This window comes from Neopsephotus bourkii, unplaced genomic scaffold, assembly GCF_033783945.1.
Source record: "Neopsephotus bourkii isolate Nb327-2 ecotype Australia unplaced genomic scaffold, CSIRO-AGI_Nbou_v1 NB_1120, whole genome shotgun sequence".
NCBI classification, from domain to species: Eukaryota; Metazoa; Chordata; class Aves; order Psittaciformes; family Psittacidae; genus Neopsephotus; species Neopsephotus bourkii.
This window is the reverse complement of record NW_026901606.1, coordinates 3528396-3552706: the sequence shown is the minus strand read 5'-3', so window position 1 is coordinate 3552706 and position 24311 is coordinate 3528396. Positions and strand designations below refer to the sequence as shown.

The window sequence follows — 24311 nt, the reverse complement described above, 5'->3', positions numbered from 1 at the left end:
TGCATGTTTTATAAAGAACGAGGCAAAAAAAAACCCAAACTGTACAACACTCTCAATGCAGTTACACATTAAAAACAAAAGACCTAAAATAAAACCAAAAAAACCCAACACCAAGCAAACCCTTCTGGGCTTCAGAACTCATCTGAGTCCAACTTCAATGTTACCTCTTTAATTAGTAATATAAATGTTTGTAATCAAACATGTTAAAATACAATGTTTCAAAAGCCTATTTGATCTACTGAAATCACTCCTGTTAAACCTGATTTGCTAGTAGTTATCTATTTTTAAATGCTGTCAATGATTTTTGCTACCATCCACTAATATTATTTTTAAAGGAGCAGAATGACATTGCTGGTCAGTTATCTTAAAACGTAAAGTTACTTACTCGTAGTCTTGTAACTTGTGTCTGTGGATCAATTAACCTAAAAATTTGTTTTGAAAAACAAACCAGAAAGTAAGTTTTACCAAAGTGAAAGAAGACCATTTTGTAAATAAACATCAGTAGAAGTCTGGCAGGAAACTTACTTTAAGCAGCCACATGTGACTAATAAATGTGATTCTGTCATCCGGAAAACGTTATGGATGGCACGAGCCGCCAGTATTTGACGCATTGTTTCATAAACAACATCTGGACTTTCATCAGATTTCACCTCCATAGAGCCAAGAAATCTCACAATAAATAACTGATGAAGAATTGAATCTAAGACAAAGAAAAGTATTAAAAAAAGTTAACTCCATTTTGAGTTTTCCATCCAAACCCAAAGATGGACCTCAGTAAACTCTAAACTTCTCATACCTTGGAGAGAGATTGCTCATGCCTATGAATTACAGGTACCATTACCAAACAGCACATCACACTTTACCAAACAGCACACAAAAGGTGCAATGAATTATTTTTAAAACAGACTTTCAGACAGTAACCTGATTTGACACAACTTGTCCAGCACATTGCTGATTTAACCAAGCATTCTAAAACGGGCATTAAAGTAGGAAAGAGCAGCTATAGGTGAAAACAGAGAAATAATTTTAAAACTCTCTTTTTATTTTGCACTGAAATGAAATAGTTGGTTTACCTTCTGTTTCAGATTTTGAGCCTCCCAATTCACCAAAAGGATTTGTGCGTCTATTAAAATGAAAACATTAAACCAGGAGTCAGATTACAAGCACCACTGATGAGTAATGTAGTAGTCTCATGCTGCATCAACCTGTAGTGACTTCACAGACTCGTAATCCAGAGGAATAATATACAATAAATCATAAGATCAAGCATTTTAATCAGGAGTTAGACATAAATTGCTATATTCAAGGGCACAAACCTTGGTATTAATATGCTATTGCTGCCATGACAGTTTTGCTCACATAGCACTTTTTAATACCTGAATTAAGAAGTCAAAACCTTTATCTTCGAAAGCAAAGAACAGCTCCAGGAAGTACAGTCAAAAGCTAGTCCTTTCAGTACTCCGTAGGAGCACCACCCTTCTCATCACTGTCTCAAGTTGTTGAATTACTTACTGAAGTCACTGGTTTTGTTTCAAATGCAGCTTTCTGAAAACATCACTGGGTTTTTACTCCTAGAGCTCAAGAGAAATGTGGCTATTTCTGACTCTCAAAGACAGAACTGCTATCAGTTACAACAAAAAGTGAAAATACTCTAGGCTTCCAAGTCTACATTTTTCAAAAGCAGTAAAGCAATGCTGAAAAGAGTATGGGAAATGGAGAAATACTAGAACCTTCTAAAAAAGGACAAAATCCTCTCTCTTTGACTAACTGGTGTCTGAAAAACTATTGTCAATGGTTCAGTAAACTTCAAGTTAGGTTTTATAGGGGAGCAATGGAGGTGTCACCTCTCAACAGTTAGTGTTCTAAAGCAAATTGCAGAAGAGAAAAAACCTGCCAGTTTTGTCAATGAACTCTTCTAACTAATCAATGTTGAGTTTAATGTAGTAAAATTGTTCTAGACTGAACTCTGAAGTCAAGAGGGCATCGCTGCAATGTTTAATTAACACAGATTCAATCAAGAAAAACTCCATTAAATGCTGACCTGTGGCAATTCAGTAATGGGGAATTCTTTCTATTGGTGTCTTTTATTGCTCAGACTTTTGTAACTTCAGATTAGACTGGAACTGTAAATGCAAAATCTCACAAGATTTCTCAAAAGGCAAAAATAAAATTTAATATGTCATCAGTACCAGAAACTAAAGAAAGGGTTCTTTTTTAATCACTAATACTTCTAAAGTAGCATGTTGCCTATCTGCACAAGCACTGCAATTCTTTATTGACAGTGATGGTTAATTGAAAACACCAAGTACAACTCTATTATTTCTGCTATGAAAAAAAAAAGTTTTCTAGAATAGAATTATAACTGATGACATGAATTTAGCTGAAGTATTAACCTCTCCACTTCCTGGAATACAGGTCAGTCCATTCTTGAGAATCTAGCTACCCAACCTGTTATCCTGCCATACCAACCAACCAAAACAAAAAAAGGAGTTGACTACATTAAATGTGTATAATTTTAACTCCTACATATCTGTAAGGTGCAACTGAAAACTCAGACATATTTTTCTAGAGGGCCAGGGGTTTAAAGTCATTACTGTGACTAGAGTCACATTAATTAGTTTTCATCTTTATGGCTTTTTCTGTTGTTAAGAGCAGCTGGATCTGCAAATATGTTTCCTTAATACCCAAATTCTGCACATACAGTTCCAGAAATGCAGTGCAGATCTGCAGGTCTTTCTTACTATTTTTGAGTGGGAAGTTTACAAAAAACAAGTAGGAGAAAATGTTTTTATAGTTCAGGAAGAGCTCTTTGGCAATTTTAATTTGTCTGTATATGAGATTACTCTAGAAGCCTAGATCATTTTCACTCACCTTTCAGGTTAAGAGGAGTGTCATCGTATGCCATCATCACCTGGAGACAGGGCTACCAAATTTCTCTTGAGTTTCCAAGAGGAAATAACCCAAGCTGCTGGGTGAGCAAGCAATAGGAAAGGAAAATACTTTGTGAAACCAAAAGATTAAAATGAATCAATAAATAAAAGCATTAGCTGTTAAAGCAAGAAAAGCTCCGTTAAATAGAAGACCGCACCCTGAATCTAGTGCATGTAATTAAGCCATTTTTTTTTTTACAACTTACTTTAACTATTTAGAAGATTGTTATACTCTACTAACCACTGCAAAGTTCTGTGACATGAGTGCTCTGGAGCTGCAGCATCAACATGGGTTTCTTGTTGGCTTGTTTTTAAATTAGTAACATTAACTTCAGGATTTTGTTTTTATATTTCCTACCTGCCCGATTGCCCTGAAGATTTTGTTTGACCAGGAAAATCTTCACTAACTGGAGATATTATGTCAAATTGTATAGGAGTGTCAGGTGCAACAAGTGAATCCAAGGAAAGCGCTGATAAACCTGCTGATTCAGATCCCAGTGACCCTGTACTGCTAGTACGAGCCGCAAGAGGACGAGATTGTCTAAAACAAAAAAAAAAGATAAAAATGAAGATATCTTAAAAGTTTCAAGTTGGTTGATAATAAACTAAACCATATGGAAGATCAATACAGTACTCCACAGCTTGGATGTAAAACAACACAAAACCTAAAAAACTGATGGTCAGGCTATAGTAAACAAAAAAGGGGTCTATGTTCCTAGTCAGATTTAAGTTAAAGTTACTATTTGCATTTATAATTGTATCAGATTGTATTATATTTCATATGTGATTATATATTGATGTTAAAACATCTGAGGTCTGTTTCCAGGAGTTAAGTACCTTAAGGAAAGTCTCATTATGAGTTCATATAACAAACCACATATACAATGCAATCAATAGAACTGTCTAGTCACATGGAAATCTGGATGACTTGCAACAGTGATATTAGAAAGGTGAGTTGAAGAAATTTTCCTCTAGCCTATCAAGTTTTGCTGTTTGTTTTTCCTGGAGCTTTATCCAGGATTCTCTTTACAGATGTGCTCTTCTAATACCTGTAGTTCATTAACTTACACAGCTGGCCGCATGCTTTCATGCCTCTGCTGGAAAGAAGGGGATGGAGTAACAGCCTCCAGAGCTGACTGATTCACACGTGCAGCAATTTCCTGCAAGAGAGGGATGGGAAAAAATAACTGAAAACATTTTCTGCAAAATAAGCTTTAAGATTTTAGTTTTATTTTTATGCAACTGACAGAAGTTATAAGCAACCCTTTGTGAGAATCCAGAAGCTTTTCTTTTCCTAAATTCTCACTAACGGACTTGTATTTTCTTGTAACTTGCAAAACATTCTCTGCTGTTCACTTTCTAAATTTTAATGAATGCACTTGCTTAGCTGTACTGCAAGTGTTAAAAAAAATCAGCAATAGAGAAAAGTCCCAGTGAGAACTCTGGTAAAATATGCCAGTGTAGCCAGATTAAAAAAAGAAGAATCTCATTTGAGAAATGCAGTCCTCAGCTACTGCCTAAAACTATGAAGATTCAATAGTCTGCCCTTAAAATCTGGGAACACTTAAATGTTTCTGAAAAACTGAGACATGAACAAGTACCAAGTGAGGACTATGTTACAATATCATTTCAACAAACAAGGGACCATTTACAGTTGAAAAATTCCATTTTAATCTTCAATTGGAATCCCTAATTCTGAAGTATTTTATGCTGATTCCTTCACTTCATGGGGTAAAGCCAACAGTGAAAGCCCTTAAGGAAAGAGAATCTTTGGATAAGGAAGGTGTAGCTTCTTCATCATTTTGTCTCCTGCATTTTGTGTAAGTTTATGACTCAGAAAACTGAAGTGAAAATGAGAATTACTATAAAGCCATTGGGAAGAGAGGAAAAGGCACGAAAATTGAGGTGTAAATGCACACACCTTCACTGATGGAAAACAGGTGCACCCATTTATGCCACAACTAAACAGAAGCTCAGCTGTGCATTCATCAGAACACATGCTTCAGGTAACTGTGCTCTGCATTAAGACCATTTTGTTTCCTATCTGTATAGTTAACTTAGTTGACCAGGTGCTTGCATTATCTACAAAGTTATATTTAGCTCCTAAACCAAGACCTGGCACAACACACTCCTATTTCATCTTGACTTTCCAGATCATTTGGCAAGAGCCTTGCATTATGTAGGTGAGCAATGGCTTTCTGTATTATTCAACAAGCTGCCTGTTGACTGCTCTGTCTGCAGTTTTCATGCTGGTATATGACCACTTGAAAGTCTGCTTTCCAGTAACGTGTTTCAGACTTCAGCAAGGACATTAGAGAGTACAATATCACTTTCAACAAACTTTACATACAGAAAAATGCTCTGTTATGAAACAGCAGATTCAGTTGGGCTAATTCCCCTAATTTAGGAAGCAAGAATTGTTATGTAAGTCTGTATCAATATGAATTTGCTAAATAAATATAAATGTAAGCCATCTAAATAAGATTGATTTCCTTACCTAAATTCTCTACATGAAACAAATAATCAATTTCCAACTCTTTAAGAAGGCAAATTAACTCATTCATTAAGTGAAAATATGTTTTCCCTACAAAACTGCTATGCTCCTAAAATTCATATTTGTAAGACTGTCAGTTTCCTCTGGTAGGAATTAATTGTATCCATCTGAGTATTTGTCATAATGCTTTGGAACAAAGTGTCGCATACAAAATACAAACACAAGATCTTGAAAATGTCAAAAAGCTATAACAAACATAAAAGTCAGATATTCTTATCACTTTCTAGATAACCATTTTGATGAAGGAAACAAAGGCCTATATGTTTTCATAATATGAAAAGCTCATAATCAGACATGTCTGAAGTACTCAAGCTTAATTCTCTGCTACCCAACTGGGTCCAGCTGATCTCTATTTTTGCACGTATCTACATCTTAACATATTACTGATACTATAAATTTTAGTCAAGTTACCTCAGGGTTTTCACTTAGATATATCTGTTTAGATATGTTGTTTATGGTGCATATCCACTGAAAAAGAGAAGGGAGGGGAGAGAAAAAAAATTAATTTTACATAGTTTTTTAAAGCAAACTTGATTAAATACCCAAGTTGCTTCGTTTCAGCACTTTTTCCTAATTTCTTTGTAACCTACAACACCCTTTATATTGAATTCCTGACAAGCAGGCAGAAAGAAAGAAGGGTAGGAAGGCATGAACAAGGAGAAGGAAAAGCAGCATTTTGTCAAGATTCCCATACTCCTAGCTATTTAGCTGTGGGTTGTCTGTCTTGTGGGTTCTCTTTTCTCTTTTTCCCCTTCTTCCATGTATTACTGAAGAGGACTTGTGGCAATCGTAACTGTATTTTCTTCTCTAGGATTTAAACACAGTAATACCCTGTAATTACAAATTAATACTTTGGCTGAGAAAGTTGGGGCTGTTTAGCCTCGAGGAGAGAAGGCTGCGTGGAGACCTCATAGCAGCCTTCCAGTATCTGAAGGGGGCCTATACAGATGCTGGGGAGGGACTCTTTATTAGGGACTGTAGTGACAGAACAAGGGTTAATGGGTTCAAACTTAAACAGGTGAAGTTTAGATTGGATATAAGGAGGAAATTCTTTCCTGTTAGGATGGTGAGGCACTGGAATGGGTTGCCCAGGGAGGTTGTGAATGCTCCATCCCTGGCAGTGTTCAAGACCAGGTTGGACGAGGCCTTGGGTGATATGGTTTAGTGTGAGGTGTTCCTGCCCATGGCAGGAGGGTTGGAACTTGATAATCTTAAGGTCCTTTCTAACCCTAACTGTTCTATGATTCTATGATTCTGTCAGTTAAAAAGTTCACTGCTTACCACCCAGAGAACACAAAATGAGCATTCCAACTATTATTACAAATGTATTCCTTCTGAGCAACAGAAAATCACTGGACTCCATGCAAACCTCCTATAAGCTTACCTCTTCATAATCTTTTTTACTCTCTGCCTGTAAGATTGAAGACCTGAAAGAGGAGAATGGGAAAGATAATTCCATCACTTCAAATACATTCAGACAGGAAACTTCATTTTCATGTTTCTACAGTGCACAACAAATTAAGAAACGCTGAAGATTCTGTGTGCATGCTGAGTACAGTCAACATTTAACTGGGGGGTGGGAGAAACCTGCATTTTCATTTCTTTTGGAAACAGAAAAGGAACAAAACTCTAATTGTGCCCATGTAATACTTAGGCAGTCACAAAACTCAGTAATACATGACTGTAAACTCATTATGGTCATTTTATTCTGAAATACCACTCACCTACATTATAAAGCTTATGACAAAAAGCGCATAGGAAAAGCACAACAAACACTAGGAAGTTAACACGACATCCCAGATTTTGGTTCTAAATATCCCCCAAAATCTATCAAGCTATAATCTGGTCAAAGGTAGATCATCCTTCTTTATTGAATTAGTGAGTCCAGTATTACATACAGGTAACATCAATATAAGGAATATAAGAATACTCACTTTTTGCCATCAAACGATGTTATCTGAAAACAGTACCGTCTGTCTTCACAGTCCACAGCCATTACAGAGCAATTGTCTATGTCCATGACAAGTCCCCCAGCTACATCACCTCTTGCCTGGCTCATCAGATTTCCACCTTGAGTGAAGTAAAACTGTCTCTCCCAGCTGGAAGATACCAGCCCTGTCTTACTAAAAGATAAAAAGAGGTTCTTAGTAGATCCGGAGTTCAGCTAAGCTGGAAATCATTTCAGCACAACAAACCACCCCAGCACTTAAGAAAACATTTTTACCTGTTTAATATTTTAGGTTAGCTTTACAGTTAAATTAGTCTCTTTCCATCTGTAGTTCTTCACGCTAAACCTACTGCTGAGCAAAGAAAACATAAATAATAGCTTTTCTAAATTATGTGAAACCATTTAGGTCCACAGGACAAGGGGTAACAGGTTCAAACTTAAACAGGGGAAGTTCAGATTGGATACAAGGAGGAAATTCTTTCCTGTTAGGGTGGTGAGGCACTGGAATGGGTTGCCCAGGGAGGTTGTGAATGCTCCATCCCTGGCAGTGTTCAAGGCCAGGCTGGACGAAGCCTTGGGTGAGATGGTTTAGTGTGAGGTGTCCCTGCCCATGGCAGGGGGGTTGGAACTGGATAATCTTAAGGTCCTTTCCAACCCTAGCTATTTTATGATTCTGTGATTTAGAATAAAAAGGTCTAAGTATTTCAGTTCTGATAATCAGCTTTTATAGTACTGTTTTATGCAATACACACTTTCTAATTATATGCATTATCAATATAATTGATAAGACCTCTGAACTCTATATTTACATTGTTAAGACTAAGTTTTCAAGAACTTTATGTTGGAATTAGCTTGGTCATATAAGATACCTCCATTGTCTCAGTATTTTGTACCAGTCAACAAGATTTCCAATATTTTGCTTAGATCACGTTGGGTTTTGGTTTGGGTTTAATTTTTTCCCCAAAATAAGAAAAAAAGGAACAATCTGAAACCAAAACCCAGGAGGAATACTTGCAGTTTAGCCTCCCTTTCTGTGCAGGTACTCTCTTCAATATTAATCGCTGCAGTTGTGTTCTACTACAGAAGCCATGCCCCACTCAGTAGGTATGTTATTCTAACTGTTGTTGCAAAGGTAATCACATTTTTTAAAAAATATATCCTTGCATCTTATTATATAAATTACAGAAAAATAATCTGTATTACAACTTATTTTTAGTAACTATAAAAATCAGCTGCTAGGCTTCAATAAAGTAGCAGCTCCCTCCAGTGGGCAAGAGACCATTTGACGTGTATTTCAGTTTGCAGAGACTGTTTTGCCTTGTGTATCTCAAGCCTGACATATTTCATTAGTAATTTGAATCCCAAAGCTTTAACAGATGCTTATACAACAATCCTGATAGCTGCAGTCCTGTTGTCCTCCAATCACAATCCAGTGTAATTACACTTGAACTTTTTGGTGTGAAAATTCAGGCAAAAGTAGACTAAAATCAAGGTAACTGCTTTGCACCTGAACGACACTATGTCAATGTAACAATGAACTTAGTACCAATTAAGTGAAGGAGTTGAAAGAAACAGCGTAACTCCTATATGACTTACTCAACTAAGCATGTAACATCAACATAGCCAACTTCAAATAAACATTGCATACCCTTTTAGCTTTCCTTTCCCAAAACAAAACATTGTGCAATGTTTAAGTAACAAGTTCGCCTTACTTTCTTGCATTGAGATAGCCGGCTTTGCGTGTCAGGTTTCTATGAACAGGAAATTTCGTAGTATCCGGATCAGGCAGATACAGTGGATCACTGGCTACTTCCAAATCCTCTATGGTTTGTTGCATGTTTTCTACTTCACAATCCATTTCCCTGCGAACACTAAAGCAAGTAATGTGTTAGTAACAAAGATAATCTATTAAGAGAAGTAGAAACAGAAAAAAATCATTGTCTTGGTAATAGTTCAAAATTCAACAAAGCAACTTACTTCTGTACACTTGTACCAATGTTGGTCAAAAATTCTTCCAGTTGCTCAGTAAGATTTTCTGAACCCATTTTAAAAAAGCTTATCTTAAAAAAAAAAAAAGGGAGAATTTAATAAAGCTACATTAATAAAACTACATAAACTATTAACAGATGAAACCATGGTTTTCTCTCCAAGTGAAAGCTGATATTGACATTGCAGTGGGATTTCCTTGTGTCAAGAGGATGTGCAATCACCTGGAAGAAATACATAAATACACAGAAACTGTTCTGGAAAAGAAACAAGGTTTGATCTTTCAGTGATTCCATGGTGTCTCCATACTTTGTGAAGGCCACCATTCTGCTACCTGTTGTGTTATGGGTGGGACTACTGGGGGCACAGGAGAAGGAAAACCTGTGAGGACTTGTCCTTTAACTGTGGACCCTACCAAGGGAAGCTGATAATCTGCATCTTAAGAAGTGTACTCATATTGGTCCAGAAAACCTGTCACATCTGAATGGAGTTTAGCAATGTGAAATCTCAGAATGGGAAGCCAGAAGCATGGCCCCACCCTTTCCATTCTTAGATTTAGAAGAAGCTTGCACCTGAACAACAGGTTGCACTATCAGTTCTGTTACAGAAGCCATTCAGAGCTTAGGTCCTAAAATACAAACTGCAAAGTTTCACGAAGCAAGAGCTCTTAAGCTGGAAAGCTTTCACATAGCACGTGGAGGTTAATTTCTACCCAGGACACTGTAGCAGCACCAGATGCTGGAAAGATTGGCTTTTTCTTTTTTAAAAAAACCCAAATACTGATGATATATTTTGAAAACACAAACTCAGTCTCTCCATAGAACTTTTTCATAGTTGTATTTTCTATTGCACTTCCTCAAATAAACCAATCATGAACTCACTTATATTCAACAAAAAGCCAGAATGATTTCTAGCATTCCACTTCTTCCTTTCCTCGGCTGAAAACAGTAGTGATGTGACTGTGAGAATTACCTCATCTCAGAATAGCTGCCACAGGAAAGAGTTTGTCTCCACATTACTAAGATGGCACACTCCCCTGGGGACTTGCTGCATGAGTTTAATCAGATATTCACATTAGTGACTGAGTGGAAAGAACTACCCATCAATGCAAATTTAGGCAGTGCATTAAACTGAGCAATCTGGGTTTCAGGGTAGAATTAGACCTTTATATTTGTCACCCAGACTTGCCTGAAAGATTCTCTGATGGGAATGAGGGCATATCCTAATGACATTTATACACTGACTGGGAATGAGTAGTGCTGGCTACTGACAGCATTCACAGCAGCAGCTATGACAGCTACGGGGATGAGGATGGAGCATGTCTTTTTCTCCATTTGCTTCCTTGAGTTGTGAAAGAGGTCTTGCAGTGGATTTCAGTACATCAATCTCTATGAAATACTTTCACATCTTCTTTCAGACCTACAGCTTTCAGAATATGAAATTACCTGAGCCTGCATGTATCCTAGCAGAGGTTCTAGCATAGCAATTTTCTTTTTGTACTGAAGAGTATTTAATGCACAGAAATAATGCATCATAGTTTGATGCTGTTTTTTCCTTGAAGTATACACATCTTCCATAACTTCAGCCTTGATCTAAAGAGAAACAGACAGGGGGAGAGGAGAAAAAAGAAAGTTTGAGACTTGATATTCGTCATATGCTTCCTGGACAGGTTTCTAGCCAGCATGATGCAAAACAAGACAGTTGCCCTATGCTCTATCATCGTTGCGCATTTTACCCTGCAATTCTGCTTCTCTAATTTATACATGAGATACATGAAAGAGAAACACAGCTTTCTTTTCTCCCCAGCACGTGTGGCTATTTCTTTACAAAAATAAATTTAATCCCACAATCTTAATCATAAGAGCATTTTCAGTGTTACGAAACAGGCATGTATTAGAGAAACCTGCTTCTCTGTCCTGAAGCAAACTGTCTAGACTGCTAAAACAAACTATCAGACTTCAGGTGGAATCTGCCATACACTGCTTTCCATCATAAAAATATACATATTAGATTAAAATTACTTCTTTTCTAAAAATCTTTATATTATTTTGTTTTACAAACCTTTTCATTTTCCCTTCTTTTTGACAACCGACCGTATCTGGTAATGGCAGCGTCATGATCTAAGCAAACAAGAGAATTTACAATCATTTTGAGAAATTTATGACTTGTGAAAGAGACAAAACCTTTTATACCACTGTTTTGCAGAGCCAGCTGAATGCGAAGTGCAGTCATATTAAAACCTTTATGAATTGTTCTTGTTTATAATTACTTCAGTGTCACAAATACTTGGGCTGAAAATAAAAACCTAACCAGATGCAAATATGGCCAACACATACAAATCTGTAACACAGTTAAAAATTTCTAATACTCTTCAAAGACAGAAACTCCCTACAAGTAGAGACAACTTGCCATTATGAAATCCTGCATCCTTTTTGCTTCTAAAGCAATGAAGCAATTTACACTGAGAGAAGCAGTACCCTTAATCTTTACTTACAGATTATCTTTTCTACGATGATACAGTAGAGCTAGCTAAAATAACTTCTGACAACAGGGGAGGGAATTATCACACTAATTGTAGTGAGGTAAAATACGTTTATGAATTCAGTCCTGACTAAGAAGTGAACTAGCACCTTAATATTTTTTGCAATTTTAGTAGCATAATCATAAATGATTTACTAATTAGGTATACATCTAAGGTATTGTAAAAAAAGACTAGTAGTATCAATTTGCCTTAACGCTTTGGCACACAAAGCAGGGATTTACAAAGTGAACCAACAAAAGCTCCATGCCTAAGTATCACTGAAAAGAATTACACCTTAATTAGTCACTTTAAGCCTTGAAAGTATCTTCCCTAGTTTTCTAAGTAATATCTGTAATATTAGATATTTTACACTTACCATTGCTTGCAATTTGGAAAACTTCTTTTAGAGTCAATATCTCTACAAAATAATATATCACAATTTAAATAAGTTGTTATTGATGTAACATTTCTATATTGAGGTTTCTCATGCAGTGTTTCACTACTGATCACTTGTAGTTCACACCTTGTAATACACCGAGTTACTAGCACAGGCACTATGTGGCCAGGAAAGTCTGCTCCTACTTACTGCCAATATATCATTTATGTGTCTGGCAGGCTTAGCAAAAAAAGACATGACATTGCCTTTTGAGTTCAGTCCAACCATTATATTCGTGTCATGGTATTACAATATATATAAATATTTCCTAAGCATGCAAGTTATCTGAAAATTATTATTTCCTAATGTTTACAGTAACTGCATAATTTTCTTCTGGAATAAAAGGTGCTTCTGCGATGTAGTATTTTTGTTGAAACCTTAATAGTGCCAAGTCCTTCAACTGTAACGCTCTCATGAATGGAAATAACTTACTTTTTTTTTTTTTTAAATTGGAGATGCATACTTTGAGAGCTGAAAAATAGGTGGTGTATTCTATTTAGTGAAACAAGAGCTGTGGAAATCAAATGCTATGGTTTTGTTACTGTTTGTTGCTGTGGGTAAAACCAGTATTTATTTGAGCGCTCTACCTTTAAGATCCCTTTCTTTAAACTGGGTAATAGGAAACATCATTGCATCTGCAAGTTGAGTTGACAGTACTGCATGGCAAGAGCTGAGCTATAAAAGACAAGACAAAGAAGGAGATTTTAGGAAAACAGTGATGGGACAAATCAAATCAAGGTAGGCTGACATCAATTTCATTCAAAAAATACATGTACAACTAAAGCATAATTTTACACATTCATGTTTTTGCAGGTATTCGTCTGTAGATTCGTGATCTCACCAGTAGCTTTTTATAGGAGACTCATTTTAGAGTTTAGTATTTGTCCCTACTTTTGCAACTTTACTACAAGTTATTGGATCACATTAGAAGATGGCCTCATACATTCTGATGACTAGTCAGTTTATTTCTCTGGTTTCCCTCCAGCTACATCACAGCCTATCTTTCACAGCTTACAGATGTAGAACAAACATGTTCCTCCTCCCAAAATGTTTAAGTAGTGTTAAAAATGTAAAGAGAGAAATCACATCAAGAAATCCTGATTCAGATCTTAATGATGCCAAATTTCCTTTAATAAGAGTCAGTTTCTGTCTCTGATACTGACAGCAGGAGGTTCCTTTGTCAGTCAGGCACCTAAAAATCAGGCAATATAAATACCCTCATGAAAAACTGTTTGTAACTACCATTCTGTAATGGTTTTGGCTGTGTCTATAGGAAGTGAACCTACATTCTTTCTCTTTTGCTGAACTGATTCTTTTTATCTTCAGGTCGTATAACTTTAAGTAGATGCTGCAATATACAATGAAGTGTATCTTATTGAGAAATTAAAGCCATTTCTGTATCACCTATCTTGAAAAAGGATGGGATAATTAAGCAAGCTAAAGTCTATGTATTAGTAATTAGTAGAAAGCATTAGTAAGTAAGTGAAACGAATACAAGCACTTGCCTCATCTATCACTTTTGCGAACTGCTGTAGAGTAGAAGTCATCACTTCATCATCTCCCCCTAATGGAAAACGCTGGAAGAAAGGAAAAGGAGACTTGTTTGCAGTGTTTCCTGCCATTCACAAAACTGTATTAATCATGTCTCAACTCCCATTAAAAAAAAAAAAAATTAAAATACATGAACTTAAACGATTTTATAAATTAGTTAATAGAATTTATTAAAAAAAAACAAAACAGGAAATTTACAGCCTTGGCATCTATGAAAATTTTATGCAGCTTTTCACATAATTTATCAAAAATTAAGCAATACTTGGTGTTCAACTTAAACTTTGAGCTGTTAAATTGTGTGAAATTTTTAAACCATCCAAAAGAGTTTACTTCTATAATGCTCTGATGGAGACAAGAGCATGATCAAAATGATCACTACTGAAAAAGAAATAATCCAGTTGAAACACTGTGTATTTTTAAGCTTATCTCACCCCTCTAGAAAGTCTCATCAACCAAAAATAATTTATAAAAAGTATTCTTTCCAGTTCACCTCATTAGGTAGAGAATGAGGATAGGGAACACCAGCCTCCTTAAAGGAGGAGCTCAGGAAAAGGGTACCTGCAGCAAAGCTGCAACTGGAGTACCTTCATAGGTACCTGTGGAGTACGTGACGGATTTCACTACCTGCACTTTCAGGGATGGAATTATTTTCACAAAGAGAGTAAATTACAGTTGTTAAATGGAGACTGCTATGCAGTCTCTTCTCTGTGTGACTAGTAAAATTGAAGCCCTTAACAGTAAACAGGTTCATAAAACAAAAATCAAACACCACCAACATCCTAAGCAACCCCCAAAACAGTGATCCGAAAATAAAATCTTTCAGAACTTACTAATACTCATCATGGTAACAGGAACTTCATTCTATTTTATTTGGAAGAACTAATATGAAGACAGTAGATTTGGCAAAGATTCGAGCCACCAATTACATAGGTTCATTTTATCTAGATCAAGCCTAAATACATTCTACACTGTGTTCTGGGAGATAAAAGACTACAAAAATACATAGTCCTGACCACACAAAGACAACAATGATTTACACAGTACCTGTTTCTCATATTCCTTCAGAAGCTTTGAAGTCAGATGAGTTGCTGCACTTAATTCATTCTGATTTAAAAAGAGCAAAACCCCAAGCTTGTTAGTTGTTAATTTAAATCAATATTAAAAAAACGTTTGAAGAAGAAACTATTACACACATGGAATTTGAAATCTGACTACAGATCTTCATAAAAACCTAAAGCATCCTGCTCTTCCATTTCTCTAACAACATTGACAGTTGCAGGTAATCAGTCATTACAAACACCAAATTCACACCTTGTACTATGTGCACTGATTTCTGTATTCTTCATGTTATGCAGTGTACATTTGCATTTAATTATTTTAAATTAGCTGCCCTAGTTACTAAGTATGAGGAATCTTTCCTCTGTAAAGGAAAATGAACCTCAGTACTACCTGATTACTAACTCCTCTGTACTTGTACACAAGCAGGACCTAATTAGCAGATTCATGGTATGGAATAACTGCATCTTTCATGATGCACTTGAAGAAGAAAGCACAGAAATTAGAAACAAAATAGAAACGCAGGAAAATAAAACTACATGGCAGCAAAACTACAATAAACACAGTAGTCATTAAAGTAAAAATGACAATAGCATAAAAATATGAAAAGCAAGAATACCAAATCAGTCAAAAAGTCAATCGGTTCCAGTGTATACAAATTAAAAATACAGCCATAAACTCTGTTGTTCAGAGAACCACAAAAAACAGTTCTGCCTTTGGCATGAAAGTGCAGTTACTTATAGATGACGAGTGAAAACATCAACATACTCTGGGTAAGAAATAACCTCCCACTTGGTACATACTATACACAATAAGATCGCAATGGGAAACACTGGGGAAATACAACAGAACTACTAGAAGACCAGAAAAAACTTTTTACTGGTCATAACAAATTCTGTTGAAAATTACAAGAACTTATCTTTACCACTCCCTAGCAAACAGAAAAATTATTTCATTTTATTTCAGTTCCACATTTAAAGAATACGGAAGTTAAAAAAAAAAACTGCTTCTAATAATATTTTAAAAAAAAACCAAAAGCAAGAGACATGAAATGGGGTTCAAAAGCTTTAGGATGTATTCAGGAATTTAATTAACACTACCTGAGCATCATATATCCTGTGCATGGCTTGAAATAACTGATTGACATAATTGGAAATTGCAGCAGCATCTTCTTCAAATACTCCCAGCAAAGACCTGGTCTGTGAAAATCAAACAGCCAAAACACACGTCAAGTTAGAAAAGCAGCATTTAAATGTAAGAGAATTTCAAAGTTCAATAGCATTGCTTCAGGTTTCATTACTAAAAGGTTTATAAACCCTCCAGCACTGTTGACAGGGATGATACCTGTTGCATGCCACAGAATCTTAAAGATACCAAAGCTCAACCTTACTCCTACTGTCAGCCTCTCTCTAGGTCCATGCAACCACATTTTCAGAAAGGAAAGGACCAAGAGAGATGTGTAAGTGCAAAATAAGTTGTAACTCTGGGCACCTACTGGACCCATTATGGTATATCCCTAAGGAAAAGGGTAAAGATGACTGCTATTAAACAGCATGCCAGGTATACACATTTCTTCTGCTGAGAGATCAAAACACAGGCTGTGGCTTCCTGATTACCATCCATCCTGCATAAAGACAGTTGCTGGCTGCATGGACCTGTAATTTACCTGTGCAATAACAGTCACTTCTGTGATCAAAAAGCTAAGGAACTAAAACCCAAACCAAAACAGGACAATCTGCATCTTGTTCTTAAGATACACTTGTCTCCACCTCAGCACTCCATGGTGAAACAGAGTGAAAAGATCTTTCCTTTTGTCCATACCCCGGCTTGTGTCAGTCTGCTTCTTCGCTGGTGCCACCCACAAACTCAATGACTATGCATCCTCCTGCATTGCCCACAACACTGATTAAGGTTCTTAACAGTATCCACCTCAAAAATCAACCTCTTCATCACTGTCCAACAATTAGTCTTCAAGCCACTCATCACTACTCTAAGCACAACTGTCCAGCCAGTTTTTCCACCCAACTCACAATCAGTACCTCCCTATTTAGGGAGAAGAATGTTACCAGACGCCATGTCAGAATCCTTGCTTAAGGTGAGTGACATCCACTGCTCTTCCCTATGATGAAATGATTGACTCTGGATGAGAAAGAAATCAGGTTGCTCAGGCATAATTTGGCCCTTAGGCTTACATGAGATGCTGATTCAGTTTTCCTGTATCCTTTTTACCCTTGGAAGCAATGTTATCCACCAAGCTACTCAAGTATCCTCACCACAAGGATACTGAATAGCTTCCTTCCCCCAAGACAAAAACCCAAAGGAGAAACAACAAAGCATGTTACCTGTAACTCTGCAGAGGCTACGTTTGCTTTTCCTAATTAAAAATATTGGTTGGGATGCTTGGATGTAGAAACAGGAGTGTTGCTTACAAGACCCACAAAATAAGCCCTTTAGTAACATTTTAGCAGGAGGACTGTGCTTTGGTTTTAGGTTTATGCTAAAATTAACGTCCAGACCAAAAATGGAAATAATTACAAGGTACATAAATGTTTTTTTTTCCCCAAAAAAGTTATGATCATTAAACACCTGAAATTGTAAATTCTCTTTCTTAGTCATCCCTAGGCTAAATTTCTATAGTTCCCTCAAAGAGGAAGAGAATGAACTTATGGGACCTGGGAAAAGAATGAAAGACTGACAGAAGTCCAGATATCAGGAAAACCTCTCTGAGTTCACAGTGCTGGATCACACTGTGCATGAATGCTGGCGTTCTATTATTAGAAGTTCTTTCTATGTCAAAGACTCGCCTTAGAATGACTTATACTCTATTCCATCTCCCCTTGAAGCACAGAGGTCTTTTTCAGCTACTTATTTTCTGCTTTTAATGATAATCAAGGAATACATATTAAACTTCTACAACATATATTATTTGATCATTCTTTTGACATTAAATTCTTCTATTTAACTTGAATTAGATGCCTGGCTGTTTCATCATAGCACACAATGCCCACAAGATACTTAAATTAAAACTAATAATAATTAAAAAAATATTTTAACAGGATCATCAATATATCACTTTAATGGTGGTTTTAGTTTATAAAACAAGTGAAAAAGGTGGACAGAGGAGAAAAGAGGTGGAGGAGAACTCTCATGTTTGCCAGGTGAGGCAACATGTGTCATCCTAATAGCTGAGATTCTCCCATTAAAAGAGACATACATGAAAGAACACAAAAAATTACATAGTACCATAACCACTGAATTATATACCGATGACCTTCCAACTTCAACATCAATAAACTTGGAAGATGGCATTTTAAAAGAATATCCTGCAAGGTTTCTGGATTACGCTTACTCTTTAAAACCAAACACTGTAGAACAACAGCATTTCTATGTTTTATTGTAAAAATATAAAGTTATTGATGTCCAGACTTCAAACTGACACTGATTTATATTGATGGAAAGCAAATAACCTGAAACTGTAAACCAGTTAGGGCAGACTACTGCTTAGCCAAAAAAAAAATAAAAATAGAGCAATTTTTTACTTATGTTTCTAGTAAAGCTTTGCATCATTTTGCATGTTAAGATGCTTTCAGCCCATGTATGTGAGCAGGTACAGAAGAAACCACCAGTAATAAGCTCCATGAAGAAACCACCTTGTTCAAAGTCAGTGAGCTCTTAAGCATTCCATGTCATCATCTGTATGGCAGTGTGAAATGAGATACAGCCTGTACTACAGAATCATAGAATAGTTAGGGTTGGAAAGGATCTTAAGATCATCTAGTTCCAACCCCCTGCCATGGGCAGGGACACCTCACACTAAACCATGACACCCAAGGCCTCGTACAACCTGCACTTGAACACTGCCACAGATGGAGCATTCACAACTTCCCTGGGCAACCCATTCCACCCTAACAGGAAAGAACTTCTTCCTTATATCCAATCTAAACTTCACCTGTTTAAGTCTGAACCCATTACCCCTTGTCCTGTCACTACAGTCCCTAATGAAGAGTCCCTCCCCAACATCCCTATAGGCCCCCTTCAGATACTGGAAGGCTGCTATGAGGTCTCCATGCAGCCTTCTCTCCTCGAGGCTGAACAGACCCAATTTTCTCAGCCTATCATCACATGGGAGGTGCTCCAGTCCCCTGATCATCCTCATGGCCCTTCTCTGGACTTGTTCCAACAGTTCCATGTCCTTTTTGTGTTGAGGACACCAGAACTGCACACAATACTCCAGGTGAGGTCTCATGAGAGCAGCGCAGAGGGGCAAGATCACCTCCTTCGGCCTGCTGGTCACGCTCCTTTTGATGCAGCCCAGGATATGGTTGGCTTTCTGGGCTGTGAGCACACACTGAAGCCGGCTCATGTTCATTTTCTCATCGACCAGCAACCCCAAGTCCTTCTCCGCAGGGCTGCTCTGAATCTCTTCTCTGCCCAGCCTGTAGCTGTGCCTGGGATTGCTCCGACCCAGGTGTAGGACCTTGCACTTGGCATGGTTAAACTTCATGAGGTTGGCATCAGCCCACCTCACAGGCGTGTCAAGGTCCCTCTGGATGGCATTCCTTCCCTCCAGCGTATCAACCGAACCACACAGCTTGGTGTCATCGGCAAACTCGCTGAGGGTGCACTTAATCCCACTGTCCATGTCAGCAACAAAGATGTTGAACAAGACCGGTCCCAACACTGATCCCTGAAGGACACCACTCGTTACTGGTCTCCAGGTGGACATTGAGCCATTGACCACAACTCTTTGTGTGCGGCCATCCAGCCAGTTCTTTATCCACCGAGTGGTCCACCTATCAAATTGATGTCTCTCCAATTTAGAGACAAGGATGTCATGTAGGACAGTGTCAAACACTTTCCACAAGTCCAGGCAGATCAAGTCTCTTGGCTTTTTTATTGTGCAATGCTTTGGGAATGCAACTAAGTCTGAGCAGAATATATATATATATGCGTATATATATATATATAACACTGAATAAGTGTGTAATATATGTCCTAAGTTACTATTTAAATTGCACTGCTTTGCATTGCAAAAGACAATGTAAACTTGGCATTCGGTTCATGTCTAAAAACACAGTGGTTGGATTTTTATCCTGCTACAAGAGAAAACGAATGAGGTCTGCATCTTAGAAAGGCCTCTCCTTCCCTCACATACAGACCAAGTTTGATATGTTTATAAGCCTGAAAGTAAGTGTATGAAACCTTGTTAAAGGTGCAAAACTGCAGAGCATGGTTCAGCACTAAACAACCTAGTCTGATGATCTTTTTCAATATTACAGCACAAATACACCAATCAGAAAGTCATGGCAGCTCTTACAGAAAACTATGGTTTTTCCTTCTTTGAGCAACATTTGTTGCCATTTTCATTGCACTGATTTCAAAATAACAGAAATGAGCTAATGCAATAGATGACTACAGAGTCCTTCTTATGTTCTTCCAGGAGGCAGTTACCCAGATTTCACCTGAAACACTAGCTTGACTGAAAGAGATTTAAAATATTGTACCTAAAATAGAAGCTATTGGAAAATCTACTAGTTTAAGCAAATAAAACTCATAGGGCTGCATTAGGCTTTGCTAGTCTGTATTACAAATAACCTCCAATGGAAGATTTTCAAATTTATAATTATGTTCCAATATGTAGCTACTTTGCATTTGCTTCCCAAACAGCACTTCACTCTTAAGTGCCTGGAAAAAAAGCCTCCTATATCCCACTTTCTAGGAACCCTAAGTTTATCTTACATTTGACATTTCCTATAAATATGAGTAATTCTGACTTCCATGTACTAAGAACAGACTTTCAAGAGATAATTTTGTTACATTACTATTATTATAACACTTTCTAAGGTTTTTTTCCTCTTCATGAGAGCGCATCAGGTTTAGCCTCTAGGCCACAGACCATACTGCAGGCTAAACCTAATGTCTAGTAGTTCAGCTACCTGGGACACAGCCCTTTACAAGCAATGACACACTTTCTGCATGGCTGCCTTTTCTTGCCTTTTTGAGGTTGTACTTCCATTTGATGTAGGTTTGTTAAAGTGGCTGTCATTTCCGTGGTTAAAATCCCTCTTAAGCAAGTGAAAGTTTCTCTTCCTATGGTTGATGAATCAAACCAACACATATGGTATTACATATAGGACATCTTGCTCATTGACATAAACTGCAGTAAAATAAGGATTTTAATTTAAGAGGCTGTAATAAAAGAAAACATACTATGAACTCTTTTTCCATCTAGGAAGAGTGGTACAAAGTACTCGCTGTTGTTGCTGCCAGCAAGAGAAACCACTACAACTGAATAAAGTTTCCTGCTTACCAGCAGCATGAAAGGAATGCCAGTACAATATATGGCATCACTGACAAAGGTCAAACAGCAGGAACAGAAGACATCAGAGCAGGTAAAGGCCTCTCAGCACCATGCATTTCCCACCTACTCACAGCACTAACAACTGCCACCATAACCTCATCCGATAACTGCTTTTCATACGTATCTATTGAACCTTAATGTGTGTTCAGTAAAAGACAGCGATAAGAAAGATCGTCTCGAGAAGTGAAGACGGGTTTTGCCAGCGTGAGTTCTACAAAACAAACCATGACAGCAGACACAGGGTGCTGATGTAAGGGACTGAGGCCGAGTCACTACCCCAACGCCGAAGCCCAGTGCCTCTGGAAAACCCGCACCGAGCTCGCTGTTCTGCCAAGCCCACCAGCCAGCCGCGCACCCGGCAGAACGCCGGGGTGCGGACAGGACGCACCTTCTGGAGCACTGTCAGACGGGCAGCCCCAGCGAGCGGCTTCCGACCCCGCGCCCGGGACACGAGGAAAGCGGACAGGAGGCACCTGGCCACACGCGGACCCACCGCCCAGCTGTCGGGAAGGGCCTCCCCTCCCCGCCTCCCTCCCAGCCGCCGCGACGGCTCTCCAACATCCCCCGACGGTACACGGGAGCAGGGAGCGAAAAGGGCGCAGCGCAGGGCAGGCCTAGCCCGATCTGTCCGCCCCGCACTGGGCTGCCTCACCTGGGGGCTGTCTTCCAGCGTCTCCTCGATAGGGAGCTTGTCAATGCCGGGCATGGCGGCGGCCGGGCTGACTCCGCCACTGCTGCACCTCCAACCCCCGCACCCCGCCGAGCCCTCCCCTGCCCCAGCCACAACACCGCCACCCCCGCCTGCTGCGCGCCGGATGTCCCGCCCCCCCCGCTTGGCTTCGCTATTGGCTCTCTCTTCCAGCCTGGCGGTTCCTTATTGGTGAGCGGCTGCGCCTGTTTGCCTGCGCCCGAGCGCGGGGCTGTCGGCGCTGAGCGTCGCGCCTTTGAGTGGGAGCGAGGCGTTGGCTTTCCGGTCCCGCCGCGGGGCTCGCGCTCCCCGTAGAGAAGAGAGGCGCGGCCGTGTGAGGCGCCGCGCGCTCCATTAGAGCGGGGAGGGGAGATGGGCGGCCTGAGGCAGCGCGGGGAGGTGAGCGCGGGCCGGGCGGACAGGGCCGGCTGCACGCTGAGGTGCTTGCCCGACGGCGGTTGTCAAGCAAGGCGGCTGGGAAAAGGCAAGAAAGCTTGCTCGGTGTTACAGCTCCCTCCGCCCAACTGGACCTGTTTGCCCTGGTGCCGCAGGCTTCTCAGGACAGTTGTCTTGAGGGCGGACTCACGGTGGGACTAACTGTGGTGATCCTGCCCTGACAGAAGCGTCGTTTGTACCCTTTGTTGTCACCTGCAGCATCCCTTTGGCTAAGCCTTCTGTTGTCTCTGTCGGGTCTTTCATTACCATCCACGAGGGATTTTATTAAGGCAGTATTTCTATCCCTGGCTACTCGGTAATTTTTGTTACCAGATAACAACCTCAGAACGTCCAGGTGAGCCAAGCTCCAGTCTTAAAACCAGAACCTTTGCTGACTGCAATTTTTCACCTTCGTAACCAAGAGTATAATCAGTTCTAATAGACTCCTTATTTTCTTAGACTAGCGAAGTTTGCTGCTATAGGTCTGTGACCAATTTTAAATGCTTAAAACTACAGTGAGGGCTCATTGGAATTGGACCAGATCATTGTGAGCTCTTTAAAAAAAAAGCATATTCCTCAGTTGTCCTCTGTAATTATGTTTTGACAGAAGTTACTGCACTTTACATTACTCCTGCACATGAAGCAATTCATATTTTACAAGTACATCCCTTAGGAGGCACTGAGTATGTACAAATTGCTCATCAAGAATATCTGTCTAAATTTCCATTCATTTAAAACCAGTTTAAAATATACTGTGTGTCAAACAAGAGGCTGCATAAAGTTCTCTCTCTTAAAACTAACAAATTGTACATCATGTTTGAAATTGAGACCCGATTCAACATTGAAACTACTTCATGATACTTAATTCTGCATTTTAATAGATGATTTGTAACTTTTTAGGTACATTTATTTTTACAGTAAAGAAAGAAGCAGATGTTTGTTTGCTGTTTTTTCTGTTTTGGGGCTAGGTGAACTTAGTATAAAGCCAGATTAGAAAGTACACAAAGTTATCTGGCAAAGCAAATAATTAACTCTTGTGCAGTATTGCTATAGAGACCTTTCTTTATGTTGTATCGGATCATATTTTACATTTAAAAGCAGGAAAAGGCTTGTATTAAATTACAAAACAATTGAAGGACATGAGGGGTGAGTGTTTGGTTCAAGTTTGGAGTTTTTTTTTGGAAGCAGTGGTGACGAAAGTTGCAGCTCTGTTCGTTCAGTTTATATAGCAGCTCAGCTGGTGACTCCTGATTGAAGCAAGTCACACCACTTCTCTCTTTCCCTGTCCCATGAGGATAATAACGCAGAGTTATCATACCAGGTATTTTAAAGACCAAGTCTTGTATCTGAAATTATTATGTGAGAGAACACTAGCATGGGTCCATGACCTATGCATAGCTTTCTGGTTTTGAGACAGTTAACTTGAAGTTTTACTGGGATGTTCTGTAAGAAATGCTCTCTTTTGTTCTACAATATGCATTTCCCTAGCAGAATTGAGGAAGGTAGTAACTTTAAAAAGAATCAAGTTTTGTTAGTTTTGTATATTTACAGGTGTAAGTGATAGGGGAAAAAAACCCCAAACATTTCTTTGGCTGTTATGAATAGAGAACAGCTCTCTGAGAATTAATGGTTTTATAGAAGAAAACATAAAAGCAAATATTTTTAATATGTAGAAATGTGCTTTGGTAGCTTAGCTGGCACATAACACAAACATGAGTCTCGTTTTTATTGATCTTCACAATTCAGTTTGGCTTAGTAGCATGACAGGGATCTTTGTAATAATTTAGTAGTATACCAGGCCTTTTCTGAATTAGTAGTCACCTTTGGCAATAGATGCCTTATGTT

The 24311-nt window shown here is 38.5% G+C and overlaps 1 protein-coding gene across 1 annotated transcript in view; it reads right to left on the bottom strand.

Annotated features, from left to right (window-relative positions):
- APPL1 (adaptor protein, phosphotyrosine interacting with PH domain and leucine zipper 1) overlaps positions 1-22159 on the bottom strand; it is a 30424-nt gene extending 8265 nt beyond the window's left edge. Inside the window, exons 1-18 of the mRNA XM_061362424.1 lie at positions 21996-22159; positions 16083-16181; positions 14971-15030; positions 13881-13952; positions 12963-13050; positions 12316-12357; positions 11480-11538; positions 10864-11010; positions 9410-9492; positions 9145-9303; positions 7419-7607; positions 6869-6911; positions 5896-5952; positions 3999-4090; positions 3289-3471; positions 1074-1123; positions 526-700; positions 386-422 (exon numbers count right to left, since the gene is read on the bottom strand). Of these exons, the coding sequence (XP_061218408.1) occupies positions 386-422; positions 526-700; positions 1074-1123; positions 3289-3471; positions 3999-4090; positions 5896-5952; positions 6869-6911; positions 7419-7607; positions 9145-9303; positions 9410-9492; positions 10864-11010; positions 11480-11538; positions 12316-12357; positions 12963-13050; positions 13881-13952; positions 14971-15030; positions 16083-16181; positions 21996-22049 (1689 nt within the window). The 5' untranslated portion in view covers positions 22050-22159. The remainder of the gene's footprint in view (positions 1-385; positions 423-525; positions 701-1073; positions 1124-3288; positions 3472-3998; positions 4091-5895; positions 5953-6868; positions 6912-7418; positions 7608-9144; positions 9304-9409; positions 9493-10863; positions 11011-11479; positions 11539-12315; positions 12358-12962; positions 13051-13880; positions 13953-14970; positions 15031-16082; positions 16182-21995) is intronic.
- Positions 22160-24311: the final 2152 nt, after the last annotated feature.